The sequence below is a fragment of the Physella acuta genome, unplaced genomic scaffold (assembly GCF_028476545.2).
Source record: "Physella acuta isolate Inbredline_101_S28 unplaced genomic scaffold, ASM2847654v3 ptg000438l, whole genome shotgun sequence".
NCBI classification, from domain to species: domain Eukaryota; kingdom Metazoa; phylum Mollusca; class Gastropoda; family Physidae; genus Physella; species Physella acuta.
In genome coordinates, this window is record NW_026731957.1 from 548,928 (window position 1) to 575,461 (window position 26,534).

A 26,534-nucleotide genomic window follows, 5' to 3' on the forward strand; every position below is an offset into this window, starting at 1 on the left:
TTTAATTGTGATAAAAATCTGTATTTTTATTTTTAAAATCAATTTTAAAAATACGACTTGATTTAGTAATATGGTCAAGGAAATTTATTTTATTATTTATCTCAATTAAGACTTTTAACAAGGAATGCTCTCTGTCTTTTAATTAGCTTCAACGGGCATTTTATTTATATAAGTTGAATTGCTTATAGGCTAATATCCAATTTTAAAAATTAAAATATAGAATAATAGCAAAGAATGTTAAAGAAGATAATACATCTGTTATCAGCAAGGCTGTTTTGGGAGGCTGCAAAATTAATAGCCGTTGGCGCCACAAGAAGTATAGATGATTTTGTCAAGTAAGTCAAGTCATATAAGTTGAAATGTATTGTTTTACTTCATAATATATGCAATAGATACGAGAACTTGGAATACAACTATATGTTTATTTTAAAATGTAATACTATATACAATATCACAACATCACAGTTAATCATAAATTGCAGCCAATAATGCCACAACCTCGCTGAATCTCGTTTATGTTTATCGTAAAATAATATAGTAAAAATATTAACGTAAATATCGTAATACCATTAGAAAACATAAAATAAGTTATGTTTGTTGTAATACACTCATACACATACACACACATGCACACATAAACTCATTGCCAGCCCTTCTTTGACACTTACACACAAATGCACTAGAATTATTTATAGTGGTCAATTAATAGTTTATTTTACTCAATTAAAAACTATGTAACACAGACACATATATTTTTCCAAAATCTAAAATGTACGAGTTTTTTTTTGTTCTAGTCCTGGGATGCGTAGATTAAAAACCCAAGTGTAACACTGACCCAAATGAACATGAACACCACAAAAGAAACTTTATCCATGTATTTTCCGATCACCTTGTACTTGTTTACTTCCGGTTTCTCTTCGCTCTGGGACCCGGATGTGAAGGACAGAACCGCTCTATCCAGCGTTATTTTCTTTCTGGCCACTTTGTTATCGCTGGTAGAGGTCTCGTTGTTCTGAGGCGCGACCGAGTTTTTAACTTTGGTAAAAGCTTCTTTAAATTTTCTCTTGGCGTTCAGATGTACCTGTTCTCTCTGTTCAGTAAAAAAATAGAACCAGCAATTACAATAAAAAGTGGATTACAAATTGATATATATATATATATATATATATATATATATATATATATATATATATATATATATATATATAAATAAATATATATATATATATATATATATATATATATATATATATATATATATATATATATATATATATATAAAATATCACTAACATGGGTGTTACTGAATATTGTTCTATTGCCCAGATACACACTCACCTCCTCCCTGTGTGAGAGGTAGACGATGACGATGCTATCGATGACGGTCAACATGGAGATGATGAGCAAGATGAAGAGGTAGATGGTGACGTTGGGCATGGATCGTGATGACCTGGGCAACATGCCCCCTACGATACTCATAAAAACAGACAATGCGAGAAGCACGGTAATACCTGGAAGTTAGCAAAGCGTGGGGGGCAGAGATTATAAACGTTGTTAAATAATTGGGGGGGGGGGAGAGAAAATATAATGGTGAGTTAACAGTTGTTAGATCGGAACTGAGTGTAAATAATTATGGGGTCAGAGATCTGAATTGTGTGGTAACAAATGTGTGATCAAGCCAGTAGCAAAGCATAAACATGTTTAAGAGTACGTAGATTTGTATCTTTGTGTTTAAGGATTTAAAAAATGTCCAAAGTTACCTACCGTAGCCGATTTTCTCCCCCGACTCCACAGGAATGATGAAGACGAGTATGTTGAGGAATGACAAGAACACGACAGGCAGTATAATGTTGACGATCAAAAATATCGGCCGTCTTTTTAGATTAAACTTCAACTGAAAAAAGGTATATCGGCATAACAAAGGCGTGATGTATATACATGTCTAAAAATCGAAACATTGTTTTAAACATCTTTATTGCTCTTTTTGTCTTTACTTTCTTTAAAACTGTGGTTCTAGTGATCTAATTCAGGTTGTTGTTTTTTTTGCTGTTTCATTTAAAATCGGAAGAAATTTTTAACATCATTTTATAATTATGAAACGTCTTTACTTATTTTGAATCTAAACAATTACAGTTTTCTCTCAAATAATTAGTCTTAATTAAAATGTCTATGTCAAAACATTCAAAAATCATTATTTATAAATGAGAAAAAAATGTCAGTACCAGAGGTAAACTGACCTGAAATGTTGGGACCTCTACAACCTCAGCGTGACAATTTATCTGGACTATTGGGGCACATACGATCCCTGAACTGACAACTGACTTGAAATGTAGGGACTTGAACGAACTAAGTGTGACAAAGTTTATGGACTATTGGGACCTCTAGTTCCCTAATCTGACAACTAACCTGACATGTTGGGACCTCAGTGTGACAATTTAACTGCAATATTGGGACCTTTACGATCCCTGAACTGACAACTGACTTGAAATGAAGGGACGTGAATGAACTAAGTGTGACAAAGTATATGTACTATTGGGACCTCTAGTTCCCTAATCTGACAACTAACCTGACATGTTGGAACCTCAGTGTGACAATTTAACTGGAATATTGGGACCTTTACGATCCCTGAACTGACAACTGACTTGAAATGAAGGGACTTGAACGAACTAAGTGTGACAAAGTTTATGGACTATTGGGACCTCTAGTTCCCTAATCTGACAACTAACTTGACATGTTGGGACCTCAGTGTGACAATTTAACTGCAATATTGGGACCTTTACGATCCCTGAACTGACAACTGACTTGAAATGAAGGGACGTGAATGAACTAAGTGTGACAAAGTTTATGGACTATTGGGACCTCTAGTTCCCTAATCTGACAACTAACCTGACATGTTGGGACCTCAGTGTGACAATTTATCTGGAATATTGGGACCTTTACGATCCCTGAACTGACAACTGACCTGAAATGTTGGGACCTGAACGACCCCTGACGATAGGTTAGATGTAATGATAGTTCCTGATATCAGATCCCATTCTCCGTGTAGCGTGTAAAATGAAGTGCCTATGGTAGGTACTTTATTCTTGAACTGCATTTCGTCCTTATTTAATGTCAAAGCTGTCATCTGACGAGATAAATGACAAGTATAATATAAACATTTAATATAAATGTCATCTGTTAAGTTATAAGCTAAATCAGTTGTCAATATATGTTTAAGACATATAATTCTTCTTCTCCCTAATTGTAATGTTAGACGGTATTCCGCCCAACAAAATAGGCTTGAAAAGCTGGTTCCAAATGGTTCTTAACGATTGTTGCCAAAAAGCATATTTTAAACCCAAAATTGAATATTTTATTTCGGAAATAAGCTCAAAATAACTTTTGGTTTAACAAAGGCTATAAACATAAAAAAAAACAAATACAATAAATAATAGTAATTTAGCTATTATTACTTTCTCGTATATACGAAGTATATACAAAGACACACACATACACAGACACATACACACACACACACACATACACACACACACATACACACACAGAGACATACGGACAAAAGATTGCAAAATGAAGTTTTTCTAACTCTGGGAGCTGTAAAACGTCGAGAGTTGCAGAAATCTCGATTGTTTTTTGCACGATTACATGACTTTCTCTATACTTCGTATATATGAGAAAGTAAAAATTGAAAATGTTCAGATCTTGACATGTGCGTTGATAAAAATATATTTATTATTGATATATTTTTAGAAAAACAATAATTTGTCTACAGAACTGTTTTTATAAATACCATAAATAGGCTTAATAAACGTACAGATGGCATAATTATATTGACTTAAAAACCTACATAGATGGAACATTCCTGTTGATCGAACGGGTAGTTGGTCATGGTCAGCTGACAGGAGACTGGGAACACACTGCCCGGGGCCCAGATGGCATCCCCATTATTGTAGATGAACACGGGCCTGGCAACAAGGAAAGATTCAGGTGTTACTCACAATTAATCTGATCTAGCACGCTTGTATTATGGGCCTAATTTTAGAGATCGTGAAGCTGGTAGTCTATTTTATTTTTCCACGTCATTTACAACAGATGTTATATTTTTATGGACGTCATACCCTGAATATGTTTAGACTGTGTGGAGTGGGGGCAAGAAAGTAGTAACTATCGTTACGCATTTATTTTCTAACTTTTATAACAAGTACATATTGAGAACAAAAAAAAGGTTAATTATTTATTTTATTTCGAATCATCATTTTTTCTCGTTCGTGCCCTAGACAAATGGGGCAGAGTTCATATGTTCCAAGGTCTCGGCATATGAAGTGATAGTGTGGTCAACACTATGCCCAGCCTTTTTGCTTTCCCTAAAGTGAGATAGTTGCCCATCAAAGCTGGGTGACTCGTGAACGTTTTACTGACTTGAACCCGGATTCGAACTCAAAACTTTCGCGTGTGCAGCCTAGCACTCTACATGTAGGCCACGTAGTCCCATTTATTTGGGATGACGGGAGGTAATGTGGATCAAGCCTTTTGTAACGAGGGATGAATACAGAATAAAAACATGACGTTAATAATTTGACTGCCTTTTCTAGTAAAGTAAAACTGCAGTACACGTTGAATAGTTTTAATTTTCATATCAACACTTATATAAACTACACATAATCGATAGTGATATTTTTTTATAATTTAGAATACATTCTTTAATCTTTTAAATATAAATATTATAAATATTATAATAACTTAAGTAATAAGATTTTAACTTCACAAGTTTTAAATTGCACAACGTTTAAATTTTCTTTAAAAAAAACTATATTTTTAAAAATAGTAATACAAATTACTTACGACTTGTCGTCATCGAATAGATCTCGTTTATCCAAGGTATTGAGCAGCAGCACCATAGGTCTCCAGATCTGTTCTGGCAGTGGATGAATCAATGTATGTCCTCCGTAGTCGCGTGGGTCCCAAACAATCAGCTGGCAGAGATGGGTAGGTATGTAATAGGTATATAATATATGTAAATTTAATAAGGGGTCGGCGTGGTGGTGTCGGTAAAGCTCATGGTTGCTAATCCGAATTGTCTCGAGTTCGAACCCTCGGGCAGATGAGGTTCCTTAACTGGGGACAGCCACTTCTATAGGAGAGACAACTCCAAAAAATTAAACAACTGCTGCCTTGTAGTTTGTTCTTGGTTGGACATAGGCTATGGAAGCAAATCCTAAAAGAAAAGCAGATTATTGTTTTCTAATTGTCAATCAAACTAGCGCTAACACAAGAGAGAAGTTGGTTTTTTTTTTAAAACCAAGTAAACATTTGTACGATTACAAAGCCTACTATTATAAACTTTTCATATTTTGAGTCTAATAACTAAAAAGCAATTTAAACAATTAAAATTAAAAACGATTTTAAAAAAAATATGTTATTAAAACAGAAGACGAACTACTTTAGTTAAAAACAGACTAAAAAATAACATATCCGTTTTTCCGGGGTGGGCGGTGGACATTTTTAAGGGTTTGTGTCAGTTCCTCCCCCTCCCATTGCATGAAAGAAACTTTGATCGTTAGATAGATAGTCCCGTAGAGACGACCGTTACCTCGTCCTTCCACCCAAACAGCAGGAACCCGTTGCAGGTAAAACTCTGGGCCACGTCATTAACCTCCACGATGGAAACAAGCTCGAACCAGACGTCAACAACGATGGCCTTGGACTGGTCAACTAAAGGTCGGACTTCCGGGTTGTAGCCGCTGTTGGTAATTTTATCGTTAAAGATGGACGTCACGTTGGTGTACGTCTGAGCTGTGACCACGTGACAAGTATGGCATAATATCCAAAAATAGATCACGCTGTATTGTATCCTGAGTAGACCCATGTGATGTTTGACTAAAAAATAAAATACATTTACTGTTATGTTATTATGCTAATTATTCTAGAAAACAAAAACTTTAGTATACTGTTACTTTGCACTTTAAAAACCGACACAATAACAATAATATTACAAATTATAGTTTAGTATTACCGACTCCTTTTTATCACTAACAATGTTTAATATAGGCCTATATATTGAAAAATTACAACGCATCGTGTGTTACAATATATTGTTAAAATTGCTAATGTAATAAGATTTTGAGTACTATTCTTTAAATTAAAATAATGAACATATGCAGAAAATATATCGGCTCTCAAAATAGCAACAAACGTGTGTTGGTATGTGTAATGTATTCTTTAGATGTTGTTTTAATGTTTTAACTTTATAAACAAGAAAGTAATTGTTGATAGGTTTTTTTTTTCCAAGAGAAGAGACTTAATATTTAAAATCACAAACTAATTTAATAAGAAGAGAGCAATTTAATTTAGTTTACAAAAACTCAAAATTTAATAAAATAAGACGCATGCACAGACGAATAAAAAACTAAGATAGTTTATTTTATTAATATTTTGAATTAATTTGATGGAATGTGGGAGGTGTTGTCGCTATAAGTATATCTTTCAGTATGAGGATTTTGTTTTATAGATAGAAAAAAAAAAGGTAAAAAATTGTATAAATTAGAAATAGAAACGAGATCATAAAATTAAAAGGGAAGAATAGGATAAAAGACTACTACAGCAGATACTACTGGGCTAAAGCTAAATGATACATTCCTAAAGAAAAGAGCAACAATAAAGAACATTAAAAGAAACAGTACTTACTAAAAGCAAAATAACACATACCTTACAAATATTTCAGCATACAAACAATGCTAGCAACGTGTTAGTTTTAATCCTCAACTAAACGTGTTTAGAATAGACTGGAGATTTCGACACCGTCATTGGATCATGTGCCCTAGCTCGCTGCGTCATAGGCACCTATGTTTCGGTTCGCCTAGTCATAGGCACCTATGTTGTGGATCATTCAGGTGGGGGTAGGGCTGTGTGTGTGCGGGGGTGCGGGGGGTTTGTCACCATAACGTGAAGTCACAGCCCATTGATACAGGGGCGTGTCCATAATTAAAGGCTGGGTGGGGAAATATGGATATAATCAGAGTCCCGTATGTTTGTTTTTAATTAACTAACAGTTTAGTCTTCCATGTATTTTGAGTAGGGATGATGTAGTTTGAATAAATTTGTATTTGAACAAAAAATTATCTGAAGGTAATTGTGAAATATTACTGCATTATGTTTTAAAAATTAGCGAGGCCCATGCAAAAGCAAACTTTGACGAGTTTCTTAAGGATCGTGTACATAATGTAGGCCTATGTCACAAAACTACGACAGCTCGACACGCTTCTAACCCTGATCGGCATCAACATTTTCATTCGTGTGGAATCCTTTTGAAGCATAATGACGCAACACACACATCTCCATCTTACTCGGCTTTGCACGATTCATCCAAGTTAGGCCCATGCTTTTGCTTCACTGATAACCCGTGACATATGACTTAACGTTTCTTACGTCTACACAGCCCTTCATGTCATATATCATTTCTAGTAAACCCCCGCCACCCCAAGAACTGTAATAAAACACAAGATTTTGTGTATATATATATATATATATATATATATATATATATATATATATTTATATATATATATATATATATATATATATATATATATATATATATATTTATATATATATATATATATATATATATATATATATAAACAAACATATAAAAAGAGAGTTTGAGAGAGAGAGAGAGACGCCTCTGACAATGGCTTATAGTGTAAAAATAAGAGGCCATGGTACGTCTAATCGGATGTATCGTGTGTCGAATTAATTCATATGGTTGTGAGATTGATTTGTTCGTTAACTTAATTGATCGTTCTGAAAATCACGGCCGGATTGAAATAGAAGTATTTTTATATGGTGGCCGATGTGTTAGCTGGGTCTAGTGATTGCATTATGGGTTAGTTAACGCCATTCAACACGTAAAGCTTACATCAAGGAAACCAACGCTTGAGCATAGTGCTGATCATAATATCCCTTCATGTTCCGAGGTCCATTATTGACCGCCAGGTTCAAAATTAAGATGTAATTCTATTTCATAAAACAAACACATTACAAAAGTATAAAACAAACAAATATAAGACGAAAATAAAATACAAATATTGCTTTAGAAATACAACACCAACACAAATGGAAGTCCAAGTTGAAAGTAATGTGGTTGTGACCTTTGACTTGAAAACGTCATTTTCAAATATCCATATGATGGACACACTATCAGGACAACACCATAACACACAATTGAAACTGGAATAATTCCTGAATTAAAAATTGGCTATTTTGTCTCTGACATACGTGATGTTCATTATATTGGCGCCGGAGTCTTCTTGAAGAACTAAAGACAGAAGGGATGTCTTGGGAGATTGTAAAATCAACATCCGGGGACCGGAAAAAATGGAAGGAAATGGTTGAACCCCTATACTCCACAAGGTGTTATGTCATCTTAGTTGAAATGTATTGTTTTATTTTAAAATGCATGCAATATATACCAGGAATGGGAAAATACTGTATGTTTATTGTAAAATTTAAAACTATACACAATATCACAATATGACAGTTTATCATAAATTGTAGGCAATATGTCAGAACCTGGATGAAGCTGGCATATGTTTATTTTAAAAAATATCTAGCAACTATTTCAAAATAAATATTAAATTAATTAATATAACATTAAATATCGTAATATCATGAAGACACATTATGCACATTATGTTACTTGCATTACAAAAAGGTGGGTACTGACTTAAACTAAGTTAGTCATACACGTGCACACACACACACACAAACATTCATACACACACAAACATTCATACACAGGCACACATACACACAGCCCCCACCTCTCTCTATTGCACACACACACACACACATTTAAACACAAATGCGCTAGAATTATTTACAGTAGTCAATTAATAGTTCATTGTACTAAATTAAAAACTTTGTCACTAAATAGACACAAATGTTTATCCCGAATCTCAAACGGATCGTTCTGTCCAGAGTGGTTGATGGAAATGACAAGTCTAGTGGACCAAGAGTCTGTTAGTTCTAGTGGAACTGGCACCACGAGTCTGTTGGTTCTAGTGGAACTGAGACTGGCACCAAGTGTCTGTTAGTTCTAGTGAACCTCAGAATGGGACCACGATACTGTACGTTCCATTGTGGACCTAAGACTTCGACCAAGACTCTGTTCCAGTGGACCTAAACTAGGACCACGACTATATTAGTTCTAGTCCCTAAGACTGGGATGCGAATATTAAAAACCCAAGTGTAACACTGATCCAAATCAACATGAACACCACAAAAGAAACTTTATCCATGTATTTTCCGATCACCTTGTACTTGTTTACTTCCGGTTTCTCTTCGTTCTGAGACCCAGAAGTGAATGACAGAACCGCTCTATCCAGTGTTATTTTCTTACTCGACACTTTGCTATCGCTGGTGGAAGTCTCGTTGTTCTGAGGCGCGACCGAGTTTTTAACTTTGGTAAAAGCTTCTTTAAATTTTCTCTTGGCGTTCAGATGTACCTGTTCTCTCTGATTGATGAGACAATAGTTAGGTATATATATATATATATATATATATATATATATATATATATATATATATATATATATATATATATATATATATATATATATATATATATATATCAAACGGGTTCTGTGCCTCTATATGTATTTGACAGCGGACGGGCGAACGGACCATTGGTAAAGTATACAGTAAAAAACTCGACTTGATCGCCATAGTGTAATACACCTAAAGTTTTTATTGTCTAAATTAATAATGTTAAAACATTATTTTATAAGGATTTGTTAAACAAATTTTATTTCCCAAACGTTTAATTTTAATTCACGTCATGTGAAATAAACAAAGTCATAGTAAATGTATCTACTTTCACAAAAATTTTAAAAGTGAACAAAATACGTCCCTTTGTTCCTTTATTGCCAATTACTTATCTTGATAAATAACAAAAAATATTACTTTAAAAAATAACATTTCATCCGAAAGTTGGGGGGGGGGAATTATTATTAGTTTGTTTTAGTGTTGGAAAAAAATATATATATAATCAGCATGGATTGATAAAGTGCAGTGTGGTAGGTAAAACACGGACATTTTAAATATTATTTTTAAATATTAAATGTGTAAATATTAAACATAATTTTTTATCAGTAACAGTTTAAAAGCGGCTCCTGAATGCCCGATATGTTTTCTTCTATCTTTCGGTTTGCGGACAAAATTGGGGTATAATAGTCGTTTGTGTTTGTGTTTGCTTTTGTGTTTGCGGTTATGTTTGCGTTGATGTTTATGCTTGCATTTTTGTTTGCGTTCATTTATGCGTTTGAGTTTGTGTTTGTGTTTGTTTTCGCGTTTGTGTCTTGTTTTGGTTTTGGGTTTGTGTTTTCGTTTGTGTTTTTATTTGTGTTTACGTTTGCGTTTGTTTTTGTGTTTGCGTTTATGTTCGTGTTTGCGTTTGTGTTTGTTTTGGCTTTGGTTGTTTCTAGTTAGGGTTTTTTTCGAAAAGGAATATATTTCCTTTATATATATTCAAGTGAGGTGATATGGTTCAATTGCCAATTTCATTTACTCACCTCCTCCTTGTGTGAGAGGTAGACGATGACGATACTATCGATAACGGTCAACATGGAGATAATGAGCAAGATGAAGAGGTAGATGGTGACGTTGGGCATGGACAGTGATGACCTGGGCAGCATCCCGCCTACTATGCTCATAAATACGGACAGTGCCAGCAATACGGTGATACCTGGAAGTTAGCAGTTGTAGGGTCAGAGGTCAGAAAACTGAGTAAACAATTGTGGAGTTTATATGTCAGAGGTACTAGTAAAAAAGTGTGGGACAGAGGTCAGAAAAGTTCAAGGGGCAGTTCTTCAGATAAACAATTGTAGTGTCAGATGTCATAGCTTGATGTGAGCAATTGTAGGTTCATAGGTAAGTGTTGTGAGTTAATATTCGTGTGATCGATCTAATAGTAAAACTTAGCCCATGTATCAGATTGCATAGATTTGTATTTTGGTGTTCAGAGATTGGTTGACAATGTAAGTAAAAAGAAGAGAATGGATAAGCTGAATAAGCTCATCACAAACCTATTGATATTTATCTTCGTTGAAATATTTTTGTAAATTTCCTTTTTATTCTGTTTTGCATGCGAGTTTGTTTTTTATTGTTATATTTTCGTATCAAAAGATTGTTTAGACGTTGTTGCTCACCTAAACATTATTAAATCTTTAATGTTAAAAAATGTAATAGTTTATGAATTCAAAAAAATTTTTGTTTGTTTGTGAAATGTTTATGAATTCAAGTCGTAATCAGAAGAATTTTTAAAAAGCTTGCATTGTTTTTTTATGCAGCAGCTATTTTACGTTTCTTTATGTATCATGGGCACAGTTGTCTTTACTGCTTTTTTGAATGCTTGATAAATTCCATCTAACATTGACATTAAAATCTTGTTATTTTACAAATTGAAAAAAAAAATTAAAAGAAACAAAAACTCTTGTTCGGCTACAGAAAATATTTTCCCGTATAATGCTGCCCATTCTAATTCTACCGCTGCTCATACTATAAAGGGGACATAACTTGTCCAGAGTTACCTACCGTAGCCGATTTTCTCCCCTGACTCAACAGGAATGATGAAGACGAGTATATTGAGGAATGACAAGAACACGACTGGCAGTATAATGTTGACGATCAAAAATATCGGCCGTCTTTTTAGATTAAACTTCAGCTGTAAAAAAGTGGATCGGCATAAAAAGCGTGATTTATATGCATTACAAATAATCAAATCATAGTTTTAAATGTCTTTACTGCCTTTAATGATTTTACTTTGTACAAGTTCTAGCTATGTAATTCAGATCGTTTGACATTTTTTTTTGCTATTGATATTTAAACCTGTCTTTACTCATTAGGAATCTAAACAATAAGAATTTAGCTGAGACTAATTAGTCCTAACTAATAAGCCAAAAGTCTAAGTCATAACATTCCTAATTCGTGTTTTATAAATACGAAACAAATTTCGGTATAGTAGGTAAGCTGACTTGAAAAGTAGGCACCTATATAATATATATATATATATATATATATATATATATATATATATATATATATATATATATATATATATATATATTATATACTGTCGGCACCTACATGATTCCTGACATGACAACGGACTTGAAATGTTGGAACCTTTTTCCACCTCAGCGTGCAATATATCTGGAATATTGGGAACTTTAAGATCCCTGACAACTGACAACTGACCTGAAATGTTGGGACCTGAACGACCCCTGACGATAGGTTAGATGTAATGATAGTTCCTGATATCAGATCCCATTCACCATGTAGTGTGTAAAATGAAGTGCCTATGGTAGGTACTGTATTCTTGAACTGCATTTCGTCTTTATTTAATGTCAAAGCTGTCATCTGACGAGATGAATGACAAGTAGATCATAAAAATTTAATATAAATGGCATCTGTTAAGCTACATGATACAAGCGAAATGCCGTTGTCAATATAAGCCTTTGACTTTTTCTTCTTCGTTTTGTAATTGTAACGTTTGACGGGATGGGATTTCATCCTACTTAATTAAGGGTTGCATGTCGACTCAGATTTTAGCCATTTTATAATTATACATTTGTTTTCTTGGCTTGTGCAATCCACGGAAGAAATACTAGGTAGACATATTTTTTTAATGAGTATCTTTCTCTCCTAGATGAATAATTTTGATTGATAGCAAAAGTGATACATTTTGAATTAAATAAACTTACATATATGAAACATTACGGTTTAAATATCTTTCGTGAATTAAAATATTTGCAAAAAGCACGTACTGATTGAAAAAATTTAGATAGATAAAACATAAATTTTGAAGACCTTACGCAGATGACAAATGGGCCTATAGATTGGAAAATCGTACATTCATAATATATTTTGATTTAACCAACTTACATTGACTTTACAACCTACATTGATGATATATTTTATTTTAATCAACTTACATAAATAACACATATTAACTTTACAGCTTAATAGATGACATAGATTTACTTAACAACTTACATAGACGACACATTCCTGTTGATCGAACGGGTAGTTGGTCATGGTCAGCTGACAGGAGACAGGAAACACACTGCCCGGGGCCCACAGAGCGCTCCCATTGTTGTAGATAAACACGGGCCTTGCAGCAGAGAAAGATTCAGGTATTACTCTCATCTCAATGTATAGATCTTGTACACTTGTAATAAAATACTACTACGTTTGATGCAACTAGTTGTTGTTAACGTAGATTTTCCACGCCATTTAGAATTGATATCGTATTATTTGTTGACAATGGGGCTTGATGCTTTTTACAAACTTAAGTGTTTGTGTGGGGAAAAAGAGGGGTGCGGGTAAGGAAGTAGTCCGTATGTTATGTATTATCAATACTACGTAAAAAGTATTTTTCAATTTAGAACTAGCGATCCTATGGGCAATTTTCGGATTCGAAATCGAGTTTTTCGGGTTATCAGTCTAGTCGTTACCGCTCGGCCACGCTATCTCAGCATCATAGGGCACTAATTTGGTATTTTTAATGAAGACACAATTTGAGAAACGGGATAATTCTCTTTACTTCTTGTTATGTTGGGAATATGCAAAATAAATTGGACTAGTGTTTTTTGAAGAGGATAAAAATAGGATTAAAACATGACGTTACTATTGAACTACCTTTTCGAATAACAACATGCTACTAAGTTGGACTGACTTTTTAAATTTGAATTTCAACATTTAGTTAAAATAAGAGACACAACATATTTTTATTTAGAATACATTCTTTAATCTTTGAAACTGTTGATATAAAAATTTGAAATATTTGAAATAACATTATTTTAACTCCACAATTTTTAATCTCAGGATGCATACATTTTCTTTAAAAACAAACAAAAAACAAGCACTTCATTTATAAGATGTAAACAAAAATATACATACGACTTGTCGTCATCGAATAGATCTCGTTTATCCAATGTATTGAGCAGCAGGACCATAGGTCTCCAGATCTTTTCTGGCAGTGGGTGAATCAATTCATGTCCTCCGTAGTCTTTTGGGTCCCAGACAATTAGCTGGCAGATATGGGTAGGTAAATAGTATAGTTAGATTTAAAATAAGATTAGTCGAAGATCAAAATCAAGCTTCACCTGGTTATGTGAACTCTACTTCACCTGTTGTGTGGACCGCCAGGTTCGATAGGGAGCTTCACCGTACTTTGTATATGCTAAGTAAATTGCATACACTTTTTAGAGGGTGGGTGGAGGACATGCTCAGATGAGGGGGGCTATGTCACTGACTCCACCTTCACCACACTAAAATTGCGCGCTGCCATTTCAGCCAGCACATGTTCAGTCGGTAATTACCTCGTCCTTCCATCCGAACAGCAGGAACCCGTTGCAGGTGAAACTCTGGGCCACGTCATTGACCTCCACAATGGAGATCACCTCAAACCAGACGTCAACAACGATGGTCTTGGACTGGTCAACCAGCGGCCTGACTTCCGGGTTGTAGCCGCTGTTGATGATTTTGTCGTTGTAGATGGACGTCACGTTGGTGTACGTCTGAGCTGTGACCACGTGATAAATATGCCAAATAATCCAAAAATAGATGAAGCTGTTTTGTATCCTGAGTTGACCCATCTTAAGCTGTGATATTTGCCTGGAAATCAAATTTACATTTACTCGTACGTTATAAGATTAATTATACTAGAAAACAAAAAAAAATATGATACTGACAATTTGCACCTAAAAACAAAACATTTACAATACATTTATTAAAAACAAGTTAATTAAAAAGTCTAGTGACATTTAAGCGCAATTTCCTTATGTTATCTAAAAATAGCTCTGTCGTAGCGTAAATCAAGAGCAGGGTTAGTAAAACCATTGGTTAGTTATTAAAACGTTTTTTATTAATTTTTTTCAGTATTTTACATGTTTTATTTACAATAGAGTTACACTACTAAAAACCATTGCGCGCCTAGCTACCGAACGTGATGTCGCAGCCATTGAACGTAATGGCGCAGCTATTGAACGTGATGACGCGTGTGGTGTGGTTGGATAAAAATGCCTACTAATTCGGTCCAAATTTTAATTAATTCAAAAAATTTTTTGTGACCGAACGAATGGATATTTTTGAAAACTTTCTTTGGCAATATTGTTCTAAATTATGACAGGAATCGATTGGTACATGTTTCAAGTCGCTAAGTGGTCTGGTTGCCGAGATATGGGCCAAAAACTGCATTTTTTCAAGGTTTCTTGGCTTTTCCGGGAAATCCATGAAAGAAACCCGGAATTTTTTTGGCCTATGTTCATCCTCGTAACTTACTTAACATAATTGCTTTGGAACTAGTCCTCGATATTGCTTCGTTGAGGAGGAGATACGACTTAAAGCTGCGGACACACATCCATCCATCCATCCATTCATTCATTCATTCAAACATCCAGAAATTACGAGTTAATAAACGCAATTCTCCAGAATGGAAATTGCGCTAAAAATCATAACGTACTAAAGCATAATACTTTTATTTACTGAAATTGATAAATCGTTGAAAAATTTGAACGTCATTAGTTACAATAAATTGCTAAATTTGTTTTAAAATATGCTGCTTTCTGTTAAAAAGACTTGTTTTTGAATTACTCCTCTAAATGTCTGTTGGTATTTGTGATGCAGTTTGTAGTCTTCGGATATTGGAATAAAATATAAGACATTCGGACACATGAATCCAAAATTAGGATAATTTACTTTATCCTTATTCTGCATTAATAAGATAGTAGACGGTTGGGGGTGGGGAGATATCCCTATATATGACCCGTTCATTTCTCTGATTTATGTTTTGTATATAAAATTAAAAAGATACAAATAGGTATAAAAAGATATAGGGACGAGATCATACAATTGGAGAAGATAATTTGAAAGACTGTTAAAACAAATAGTTGGTTAAAGCTAAATAATACATTCCTAAAACGAAGGTAGCGAACATATTAAAAGAAACACTTCTATTTATTAAATGTAAAATTAGACATACCTTAGAAAAGGTTTAAGAATACAAACCAATGCTGGCGACTTGATAATTTAAGAACTTGAATCCTCAATAAACGTGTTAACATAATAGGCTTGAGATTTTAACACCGTCATAGGCCACGATTCGCCTAGTCATAGGCGCCTATGTTGTGGATCGTTCATGGCAGGTGGGGGTGGGGCTGTGTGTGCGGGTTGAGGGGATCGAGGGGTTTGTCACCATAACGTAGCCCGTAGATACATGGGCGTGTCCATGATTAAAGGATGGGTGGAGAGAAATAGGATATAATTAGAATCACATGTGTTTGTATTTAACAAACTAACATTATATTCGCTCATGTCTTTTGATTAAGGTTTAAGTAATTTAAATATATTTTTCTTTATGTTTAAATGGATATTGTAAATTAAACCATTACTTCAAACATAAAACAAACAAATAAACATTTTACATTTTTTAATGATGTACACATGAGATTTAATGCCTTAATAGATTTTTGAACCGCTGTTCATCAGGCGTATTGTTTCCTGTTTAATACAAACTATCTGAAGATAAAGATGAAATATTCATTTTAAAAAAAAAATTATGTCTTTCATCATAAAGTAGGGAGGACAATGTAAAAGCAAACCTTGAAAAGTTCCTCAGCGATCGTGCACATAATGTATACAGATGAACTCTTCTTCACCTGCCAAACGGATCGCTAGGTCTATAGACGATTCTTTACTTTTTACATTATGCACTCACTCACACACACACATATATTTATAAATATATATATATATATATATATATATATATATATATATATATATATAGACAGAGAGATAGAGACGCCTCTGACAATAGTTAGGTGTACAAATTGGAGGCCATGGTACTTCTAGTAAGGATCAATCAGGTGTAACGTATAACGTATGAATTCATATGATTGTGAGACTGATTTGTTCGTCGAATTAATTGGTCCTTCTGTAAGTCACGGCCGTACAGAAGTAGAAGCGATAATCGAATTGGCTGATTTGTTAGCAGGGTCTATTGGCTGCATTAGCAGTTAGTTAACACCATTCAACACTTCGCCATAGTTAACGAGTTAAGTAAATATATATATATATATATATATATATATATATATATATATATATATATATATATATATATATATATATATATATATATATATATATATATATATATATATGTGTGTGTGTGTGTGTGTGTGTATTTAAAACAAAAATTTATAATAAAATCATAAAACTAAAAATTTTTTTTTAATAAAAAACGTTTTCATAACAAGCTTTTATGTACTAATGCTCAAAAAAGTAGAAAATAAATTATAGACTACTATTTAAATAACTAGAAAGAAAAGCGTGGGTCTCTTCCTAAACATTAGTAAAGGTATCCAATAGATACTAAAGTGATTCGATAGAAATGCCTACTAATTCGGTCCAAATTTTAATTAATTCATAAAAAGTTAATTAGGCATCCAATTAAGTCAAATTTAATTTCAGATTGCATTGTCTTCATGTCTTGACCCACGTGCCAAGTGTGAACCGTGTCGGTCAAGTAGAAGTGTCCGAATTTTCGCTCCGGCGTTTCGATCTAGAATGACGACTGACGACTGACGAGGAAGTGAGTGAAATAAAAGCTTGTAAAAAAAAATTCATAAAAAACGTTTTAATAACAAGCTTCTATGTAATAATGCACTAAAAAGTAGAAAATAAATTATAGACTACTATTTAAATAACTATAAAGAAAAGCGTGGGTCACTTTAGTATCTAATGCACGGGTTCCAAACCTGGGGGTCGCGACCCCCCTGGGGGTCGCGAAGGTCTTTCTGGAGGGTCGCCAACTGGTATACTAAACCTTAGTAATTTGAAACAAAACATAAATATTTAGAAGAATTTTTGAAATTCGGCTTCATTAACATCACTGGAAATGTAATAGAGAAGAAACAAAGCGCACTGTACAAAGTTGTTCTCAGTCACGAATCTATGAAATCTTCAAAACTAAAACGCCATTTGAGACGAGTCATTCGGAACACACCAAAAATTATATGGAGTTCTTTCGTCGGTAAGAAGCTAGTTGCAAACGCCAGAGACTTGATCGAACAGGAAGTTTTCACCAGCATTAGTGCAAGCAATAAATGAAGTCGCGATAGAAGATGCCAAGCAAAAAAAAAAAAACAATAGGAGAAAATCTCATCAAACGCTGCATGTACGTAAATGTTAAATAACACTTTTTTTTTCGAAATTAAGCTTTCACCATTGTTTGCTTTTAAAGTTGATAAATCAACAGACGTGAGTTCGTGTTGCAGTTGCTGGTCTGTGTCTATATTCATGCGGATGATAGCAAAGAAGAGTTGCTCTTTTGTGAAGATAACATGGAGAAAATAAATAACTTTTTTGAAACTGGATGATTAAAATGGGTTAAAACGGCTGTGGGGGTTTGTACGTATGGTGTACCATCTATGTTTAGCTCAAAATCGGGCTTTCAGAAAACAGAAAAATTTAGCTCCCTAACCACTGCCCTAACCAATCGACTTCAAGAGTCCATTGCTAGTATAAGTCGTAAATTATATAAAATCTGGAGCATTCAAAGAACTGAGCAAAAACAATAATATAGATCACGAGGTTCTGCTCTTCTACACTACAGTACGCTGGCTGTCAAACGAATTGTTGTGAATCGTGTTTTTGAATTGAAATCTGAAATCAAATTGTTCTTGGAAGTGCAAAAGAAAACAAGACTTTTGGTATACTTAAAACGACATAGAGTGGTTGGAGAGAGTATCATACCTAGCAGATGTGTTCGAACATCAAGATAAGCTTAACCTGAAGCTTCAGGGAAAATGAACGAATATTCTAACTTTCCATGATAATCTCGGGGCATTTTTATATCAAAGCTGCAAAGTCGGAAAAGAAAATAAATCTTGGAAATATTGTAAATTTGAGAAACTCTGCGGTGTGGTAGATGAATCTGATTCTGAGATAATTAAAATTTAGAAAGAAGCGATTTCTGGGCATCTTGAATCTCTTGAAAAGGAACTGCATCGCTATTTCTCTGAGCTGAAAAAAGAAGAATCTGCATTTACGCATTACCCATTCTCTTCTTCCCTTGATGTTGCCAGCATTCCCGGTGAATTACAAGATGAATTCTTTGATTTGCAGAATGATTCCAAGTAAGACGAAAAACTGCAGACACAATTTTGGTGTAGTTTTTACCATTCATAACCAAACGTAAAATTGATTGACTTTTCAAGAATATATTTTCAACACTATTCTTCGATTAAAAACAAAATTAAGATAATTATAATGATATAGGTTGGCGTTAACAAAAATTTTTAAAATTAAAAACTTAACCACGAAGGTTTAGTGAATTGTATGCAATTTTACTCATGCTATTAAAATAGTTATCAAGAGTAGTTCATATTGAAAGTCTACTTGAAAATCTTATTTTAGTGCTTATTAATTTCCTTACTAATTTCGGCTTTTTAATTTTATGGGGGTCGCGGGTCACTTACTTTTTATAAAAGGGGGGTTGCCAATCGAAAAAGGTTGGGAACCACTGATCTATTGGATACCTTTACTAATGTTAAGGAAGACACCCACGCTTTTCTTTATAGTTATTTAAATAGTAGTCTATAATTTATTTTCTAATTTTTAGTGCATTATTACATAAAAGCTTGTTATTAAAACGTTTTTTATGAATTTTTTTTTCAGTACTCTACATGTTTTATTTACAATAGAGTTACATGACTAAAAACCATTGCGCGCCTACTGAACATCACGTTCAGTAGGCGCGCAATGGTTTTTGATTGCAGCCATTGAACGTGATGGCGCAGCTATTGAAGGTGATGACGCGTGTGGTGTGGTTGGCTAGACATGCCTACTAATTCGGTCCAAATTTTAATTAATATATAAAAAATTAATTAGGCATCCAATTAAGTCAAATTTAGTTTCAGATTGCATTGTCTCCATGTCTTGACCCACGTGCCAACTTTGAATCGTATCAGTCAAGTAGAACTGTCCGAATTTTCACTCCTGCGTTTCGATCTAGACTGACGACAGACCGACGACAGAGGAAGTGAGTTAAATAAAAGCTTGTAAAAAGGGCGCTCTGTCGGATGGTAGATCATTCAACTTCTAACCCTAAAGTCTCCAGTTCGAAATCGGGGTTTGTGTTCGTAAAACGCCCATGAACTCGAATGTCTTTGAATGGTGACAGAACGTCCCTGAGTCCAACTAGCTCAGATGAGTACCCAATGTACATGAAGGAAAGTAACGGTTAAACATAATGGTTATCATAATGTCCCTGAATGTGCATGGATCTCTTGTGAAACGTCAGTTTCAAAATGATATTATAATTGTATTCATAAAACAAAAATATAGATCAAAAGTATAACTAAATACTATACAAAGAAAAAACACAAAAATTGCTTCAGAAATACGACTGCAAAGTCGGAATTTATTATACCTTAGTTGTGCCATTTGAAATGACAACGACTTTCAGAACGCAATATGGAACACAAATTATCTGGACAACATCATAACACGTTACTGAAAACTGGTATAATATGAAAGCTCTAAAGCTGTCATTTTATTCTGTAACATGCGTGGTATTCTTTATATAAAAAAGCTGCAACTTAAAGACTGTCTTAAAAACTGTCTTAAAGACAAAATAAATTGTAATTTAAATGCTTGTTCTGTTATAATATAAATCATGCATTATATTTCAGAGAGCTCATAAAGACACATCATTATATATTTTTTCCCATATAAGTAAACATGTAAGGTCATACACAATTCTTATGTTATGAACTTTAAGCTAAGTAACGTTCTATGAAAAACATTGTATACGTTTTCTTTTACTGGAAAGTATCTGTTTTGGGTGAATGAGAATAGCTTCACATACCGCACATTTCTCAATCGAGTCTGTTGGTTCTAGTGGACCTAAACTAGGACTACAAGTCTGTTGGTTCAAATGAACCTAAGACTGAGACGCGAATATTAAAGTCCCAAGTGTAACACTGACCCAAACGAACATGAACACCACAAAAGAAACTTTATTCATGTATTTTCCGATCACTTTGTACTTGTTTACTTCCGGTTTCTCTTCGTTCTGAGACCCGGATGTGAATGATAGAACCGCTCTATCCAGCGTTATTTTCTTTCTCGCCACTTTGTTATCGCTGGTGCAAGTCTCGTTGTTCTGAGGCGCGACCGAGTTTTTAATTTTAACTTTAGTATAAGCTTCTTTAAATTTTCTCTTGGTGTTCAGATGTGCCTGTTCTCTCTGTTCAGAAAAAAAAAAATAATACCCGCCATTAAAATAAAAAGTGGTCTATTGGATTACAAATTAACATATATATATATATATATATATATATATATATATATATATATATATATATATATATATATATATATATATATATATATATATATATATATATATATAATGTATATATGTCACAGACAAAAGTGTTAGTAGAGTGAGTATTGTTCTATTGCCCAGATACAAGCACGCACCTCCTCCCTATGAGAGAGGTAGACGATGACGATACTATCGATGACGGTCAACATGGAGATGATGAGTAAGATGAAGAGGTAGATGGTGACGTTGGGCATGGACCGTGATGACCTGGGCAACATCCCCATCACAATACACATAAACACGGACAGTGCCAGCAGTACGGTGATACCTGGAAGTTAGCAAACTGTAGGGTCAGAGGTAAGTGGACAGGTATATATAATACGTTTTTGTAAACCTAAACATTACGAGCCATTCAAATACTTTATAAATATTAAACTTTAGTAATATAAATTCTAATATTTTATTAATTCAAAATAGATGAAAAGTTTATAAATAGCAAAAAAAAAAAAAAAAAAAAAAAAAACGCTAAATATTTAAATGGTGGAAGCCCTATGTTTCATAAGGAGCGAAGAGGACTAAGTCAAAGTCAAGTAAGTCAAAATGTTTGTGAATGAAAAGAAGTAGTCAAAGTATTTTTTTTTTACATAATGTACTTCCGTCATTCATTAATGAACACCTATTTTACTTTGTTAGGGGCACATTTAACTTTTTGCTTTCTTGAATGCTTCATACATTCCATTTAACATTAAATCTTGTTATTTTAGTATGTACAAATTGCTAAAAAAAAACCCTTTTGTTCAGCTACAGAAAATATTTCCCTGTTTTCTATCCTGCCCAGACCATGAAGTGGACACGACTTGTCCAGAATAACCTACCGTAGCCGATTTTCTCCCCTGACTCAACAGGAATGATAAAGACGAGTATGTTGAGGAATGACAAGAACACGACAGGCAGTATAATGTTGACGATCAAAAATATCGGCCGTCTTTTCAGTGTAAACTTCAGCTGAAAAAAAGTGGATCGGCATAAAAAGCGTGATGCAAATAATCAAAACATAGTTTTAAAGTCTGTATTGCATTTATTGTCTTTATTTGTTATAAAACTGTGGTGTCTAGCCAGAGGCGTCTCATGGCGGGGGCGGGGCGTGCGGATTGCACCGGGATACACTATTTATGGGGGGGGGGGTGACACCAAAACAAAAAGTTTGCAAGATATATAGAATGAATATGCTTTTGACCAGTTCATTGAATGGTTAATTAGGGTACAAAAATAATTTAAGTATATAATGACGATCGCGACAAGTGTGTGCGGGGGGGGGGGGGGAGAGAGACACCATGACATAAAAATGCAAACTATAAAGAAAAAAATGCTACATTCAGCTGCATTAACAACCAGCTAAAGATACACATCGTTAGTATAAAATACGAACATTTTAAAACTTTTACTGAGGGGGGGGGGGGGGGGGGGGAATGTGTGACACCAACTTCAAAATTTACATAGAAAAAAACCGGCGGACACCAGGTGAAACCCGACGTATCGACGCAACAGATTCTAGCTATGTAAGAGTTCTTAACGTGTTATTATTATTAATAGTTTAGAACAAATAGTTTTAATAAATAAGCCAATATTCCAAAATCGTTATTTAAAGATTATAAACAAATGTCGGTGTAGAAGATCAGCTGATTTGAAAGGTAAGTACCTTTACGACTTAGCATGGCAAGTTACATGCACTATTGGCACCTATATTATCTCAGCGTGACAAGTTACCTTGACTATTGGCACCTATATTATCTCAGCGTGAAAAGTTACCTTGACTATTGGCGCCTACGTTATCTCAGCGTGAAAAGTAACCTTGACTATTGGCACCTATATTATCTCAGCGTTAAAAGTTACATGCACTATTGACACCTATATTATCTCAGCGTGACAAGTTACCTTGACTATTGGCACCTATATTATCTCAGCGTGACAAGTTACCTAGACTATTGGCACCTACATGATTCCTGACGTGACAACTGACCTGTAAGTGTTAGGACCTATACGATCTCAGCGTGACAAGTTACCTGGAATATTGGGACCTACACGATCTTTAACGTGACAACTAACCGGAAATTTTAGGACCTTTACTATCTCAGCGTGACAATTTATCTGGAATATTGGGACCTATAGATCCCTGACTTGACAACTCACCTGAAATCCCGGGACCTTAACGTAGCGTGTCGATAAGTTAAATGTACTGATAGTAGCTGCGAGTAAATCCCATTCCCCGTGTAGTGTGTAATATGAAGTGCTGATCGTAGGTTCTGTACTCGTGAACTGCATTTCCTCACTAGTTAATGTCAAAGCTGTCATCTGACAAGAGAAATCACAAGTAGATCGCTAACATGTAATATAAAAGTCACCAAAGACTTGTAATTCTTCTTCTTACTGGTATAATGTTGGACGGTATTTCTCCCAACACAAATACACATTAAATTAGGTAGGCCTATCAACATATAATTAATTAAACTTAAGCTTGCTTTTCTGTCTGAATTTGCTTCCATAGCCATCGTCCACATAAGAATTAGCTATGACACAGCAGTTGTTTGATTTAGGAAGTGTCTCTCTTCGATGGGTTTCTGTACCTAGCCTTTATCTGTCCGCCCTATGACTCAACTAATATCTATTCGAATTTCACATTTACAATTTGTAAATTTTAAATATGTGCCATAAAGGTGAATTAACAGAATAACAGCCATATGTGCTACTAACTAATCGCAACACATACGAAAAAATTGAAATTATTCAGATCTTGACACATGCGCTGATAAAACTATACTAAAGACGCATGTTTAGAAAAAAAAACTGATTTTATAAACGTCACAATAAATAGGTTTATTATACTTACACAGATGGCAATGGTTGACTTACATAGATGACACAAATAAATTAAAAGAACTTTCATAGAATGCACATTTAAATTGTAAGAATTACATAGATAACTTAATCTGACGCGACAACTTACATAGATGATTTTTTCACTTAAAAACTTACATAAATGGCATACTTTGACCTAACAACTTACATATATCACGTATTTGACTAAACAACTTACATAGAAGACATATTTGACTTAACTTACATTGATGACACATTCCTGTTGATCGAACGGGTAGTTGGTCATGGTCAGCTGACAGGAGACTGGGAACACACTGCCCGGGGCCCAGGTGGCACCCCCTGTATTGTAGATGAACACTGGTCTGGTAGCAGAGAAAGATTCAGGTATTACTCTCAGTGATTAGATGTAGTACTGTTGTATTATCGGGCTACGTTTACAATTCGTGAAGCTAGTAGTCTCTGTTTAACGTCGTTTACAACAGATGTTATATTCTGTGTGGACGGCTTACCCAGGAAAATTTTAGACGTATGTAAGGTGGGGGGTAAGAAAGAAGTACGTATCGTTACGCATTTATTTTGTATCTTTTATTACAGGTATATATTCAGAAGCAGAAGAAAAAAACGTGAAATATCTATTTTATTTGGGATAAAGGGAAGTACAGTGGATCAGAGGCGTAGCGAGGGGGGGGGACATATGTACCGGGCGCCGACCTTAGGGGGCGCCAAAATGGGTTGGAAAAATAAATTGAAAGCTTGAGGGGAGGTGCAAATTGAAAGTTTGGGGGGGGATGCAAATCAAAATCCTGAGGGGGGTGCAAATCGAAAGTTTGAGGGAGGGGGTGCAAATCAAAAGCTTTAGGGAGGGGGTTCAAATCGAAAGTTTGTCCCCGGGAGCCGGGAAGGGTCGCTACGCCTCTGCAGTGGATCTAGCCTTTTGTAACGAGGGGTGAGAATAGAATTAAAACATGACGTTACTAATTGGACTATTTTTCTAGTACTGGTTGCACTGTTTTAATTATCATTTCAACATTTAATTAAAATACACACAAAAATCTATAGTGATTAGAATACAGGCTTTAATCTTTGAAACTCTAGAATTTAAATTTACTCGCGGTTTAAAATTTTTAAATAATTGACATAAATTAAGTAACATGGTTTTATTTTCACAACTTTTAAATCAAAGTCTTATATTTTTATTTAAAAATTTTTTTTAATATGGTAATAAAACACTACATACGACTTTTTGTCTTTAAACAGCTCTCGTTTATCCAATGTATTGAGCAGCAGCACCATAGGTCTCCAGATCTGTTCAGGTAGTGGGTGAATCAATGTATGTCCCCCGTAAACGTATGGGTTCCAGACAATTAGCTGGCGGATATGGGTAGGAAAAAGTATAGTTAGATTTAAAATAAGATTGGCGTATGACATGCTTGGGTGGGGAAGGGGGACAGTGTCTTTCTTCCCTCTACATTGAGACATGCCTAAAAGAAACTCTGAACATTAGATACTAAAAAATGTTGAATAACAACTGTAGAGACGACAGTTACCTCGTCCATCCATCCAAACAGCAGGAACCCGTTGCAGGTGAAACTCTGGGCCACGTCATTGACCTCCACAATGGAAACCAGTTCGAACCAGACGTCGACAAAGATGGTCTGGGACTGGTTAACCAGCGGCCGGACTTGCGGGTTGTAGCCGCTGTTGTTGATTTTATCGTTAAAGATGGACGTCACGTTGGTGTACGTCTGAGGTGTGACCACGTGATAAATATGGCAGAATATCAAAATATAGATCAAGCTGCTTTGTATCCTGAGTAGACCCATGTTAAGCTAGTTAGTTGCCTGAATAATAAAGATACATTTACTGGTACGTTATTACATTAATTACACAAGAAAACAAAAAAAAAAAAAAATATGATACTGTTAAGTTGCACTTAAAAACAATACATTGAAATTATATTTTTAAAAAAAAATAACTTAGTTTTACTCAATGTTTTCTTTTACTGATATTGATAAAACCTTGAAAAATTGAAAAAAAAGTTACAATATATTGTTAAATTGTGCTTCTTTCTGTTAAAAATACGTGTATTTGGAAACAAAATAGTTTCCAATGACTCATCTAAATGTCTGTTGGTATTTGTAATGTAGTTTGTAGTCTTCTGGTGTTGGAAAAAATATAATACATTAGGACACACGAATCCAAAATTAGGATAGTGTCTTCTTCTTCTTCTTCTTCGTTCTTAATTGTGAATATGGTGGAGGAT

General features: G+C 34.4%; 3 protein-coding genes across 3 annotated transcripts; all 3 read right to left on the minus strand.

Moving 5' to 3' along the window:
- Window positions 1–466: 466 nt before the first annotated feature.
- LOC131943032 (acetylcholine receptor subunit beta-like 1) lies at window positions 467–6,822 on the minus strand. The gene is made up of 8 exons (XM_059303039.1): window positions 6,685–6,822; window positions 5,591–5,877; window positions 4,843–4,973; window positions 3,848–3,965; window positions 2,963–3,124; window positions 1,765–1,894; window positions 1,339–1,511; window positions 467–1,090 (listed from the first exon to the last, which is right to left on the minus strand). The coding sequence occupies exons 1-8, from the start codon at window positions 6,701–6,703 to the stop codon at window positions 791–793; spliced, it is 1,320 nt and encodes a 439-aa protein (XP_059159022.1). The 5' UTR covers window positions 6,704–6,822; the 3' UTR covers window positions 467–790.
- A 3,734-nt stretch (window positions 6,823–10,556) lies between these two features.
- Window positions 10,557–14,654, minus strand: LOC131943017 (acetylcholine receptor subunit beta-like 1). Its single transcript, XM_059303023.1, has 6 exons — window positions 14,379–14,654; window positions 13,957–14,087; window positions 13,051–13,168; window positions 12,253–12,414; window positions 11,590–11,719; window positions 10,557–10,741 (listed from the first exon to the last, which is right to left on the minus strand). Exons 1-6 carry the CDS (start codon window positions 14,652–14,654, stop codon window positions 10,557–10,559), a joined length of 1,002 nt encoding a protein of 333 aa, XP_059159006.1.
- Window positions 14,655–21,504: 6,850 nt separating this feature from the next.
- On the minus strand, window positions 21,505–26,094 carry LOC131943018 (acetylcholine receptor subunit beta-like 1). The gene is made up of 6 exons (XM_059303024.1): window positions 25,819–26,094; window positions 25,509–25,639; window positions 24,516–24,633; window positions 23,585–23,746; window positions 22,270–22,399; window positions 21,505–21,722 (listed from the first exon to the last, which is right to left on the minus strand). The coding sequence occupies exons 1-6, from the start codon at window positions 26,092–26,094 to the stop codon at window positions 21,505–21,507; spliced, it is 1,035 nt and encodes a 344-aa protein (XP_059159007.1).
- Window positions 26,095–26,534: the final 440 nt, after the last annotated feature.

Coding starts and splice junctions, on each gene's coding strand:
- LOC131943017 (XM_059303023.1), bottom strand. CDS start 14,654: ATGGGTCAACTCAGGATACAAAACAGCTTCATCTATTTTTGGATTATT. Junction 11,720..12,252: donor TTCAGGTCCCAACATTTCAG/GTCAGTTGTCAG, acceptor ACTTTTTTACAG/CTGAAGTTTAATCTAAAAAG. Junction 10,742..11,589: donor AGGGGAGAAAATCGGCTACG/GTAGGTAACTCT, acceptor GCTAACTTCCAG/GTATCACCGTATTGCTGGCA.
- LOC131943032 (XM_059303039.1), bottom strand. Junction 4,974..5,590: donor TGTTTGGGTGGAAGGACGAG/GTAACGGTCGTC, acceptor CATCTCTGCCAG/CTGATTGTTTGGGACCCACG. Junction 3,966..4,842: donor CTATTCGATGACGACAAGTC/GTAAGTAATTTG, acceptor CCTTGTTGCCAG/GCCCGTGTTCATCTACAATA.
- LOC131943018 (XM_059303024.1), bottom strand. CDS start 26,094: ATGGGTCTACTCAGGATACAAAGCAGCTTGATCTATATTTTGATATTC. Junction 22,400..23,584: donor TTAAGGTCCCGGGATTTCAG/GTGAGTTGTCAA, acceptor ACTTTTTTTCAG/CTGAAGTTTACACTGAAAAG. Junction 21,723..22,269: donor AGGGGAGAAAATCGGCTACG/GTAGGTTATTCT, acceptor GCTAACTTCCAG/GTATCACCGTACTGCTGGCA.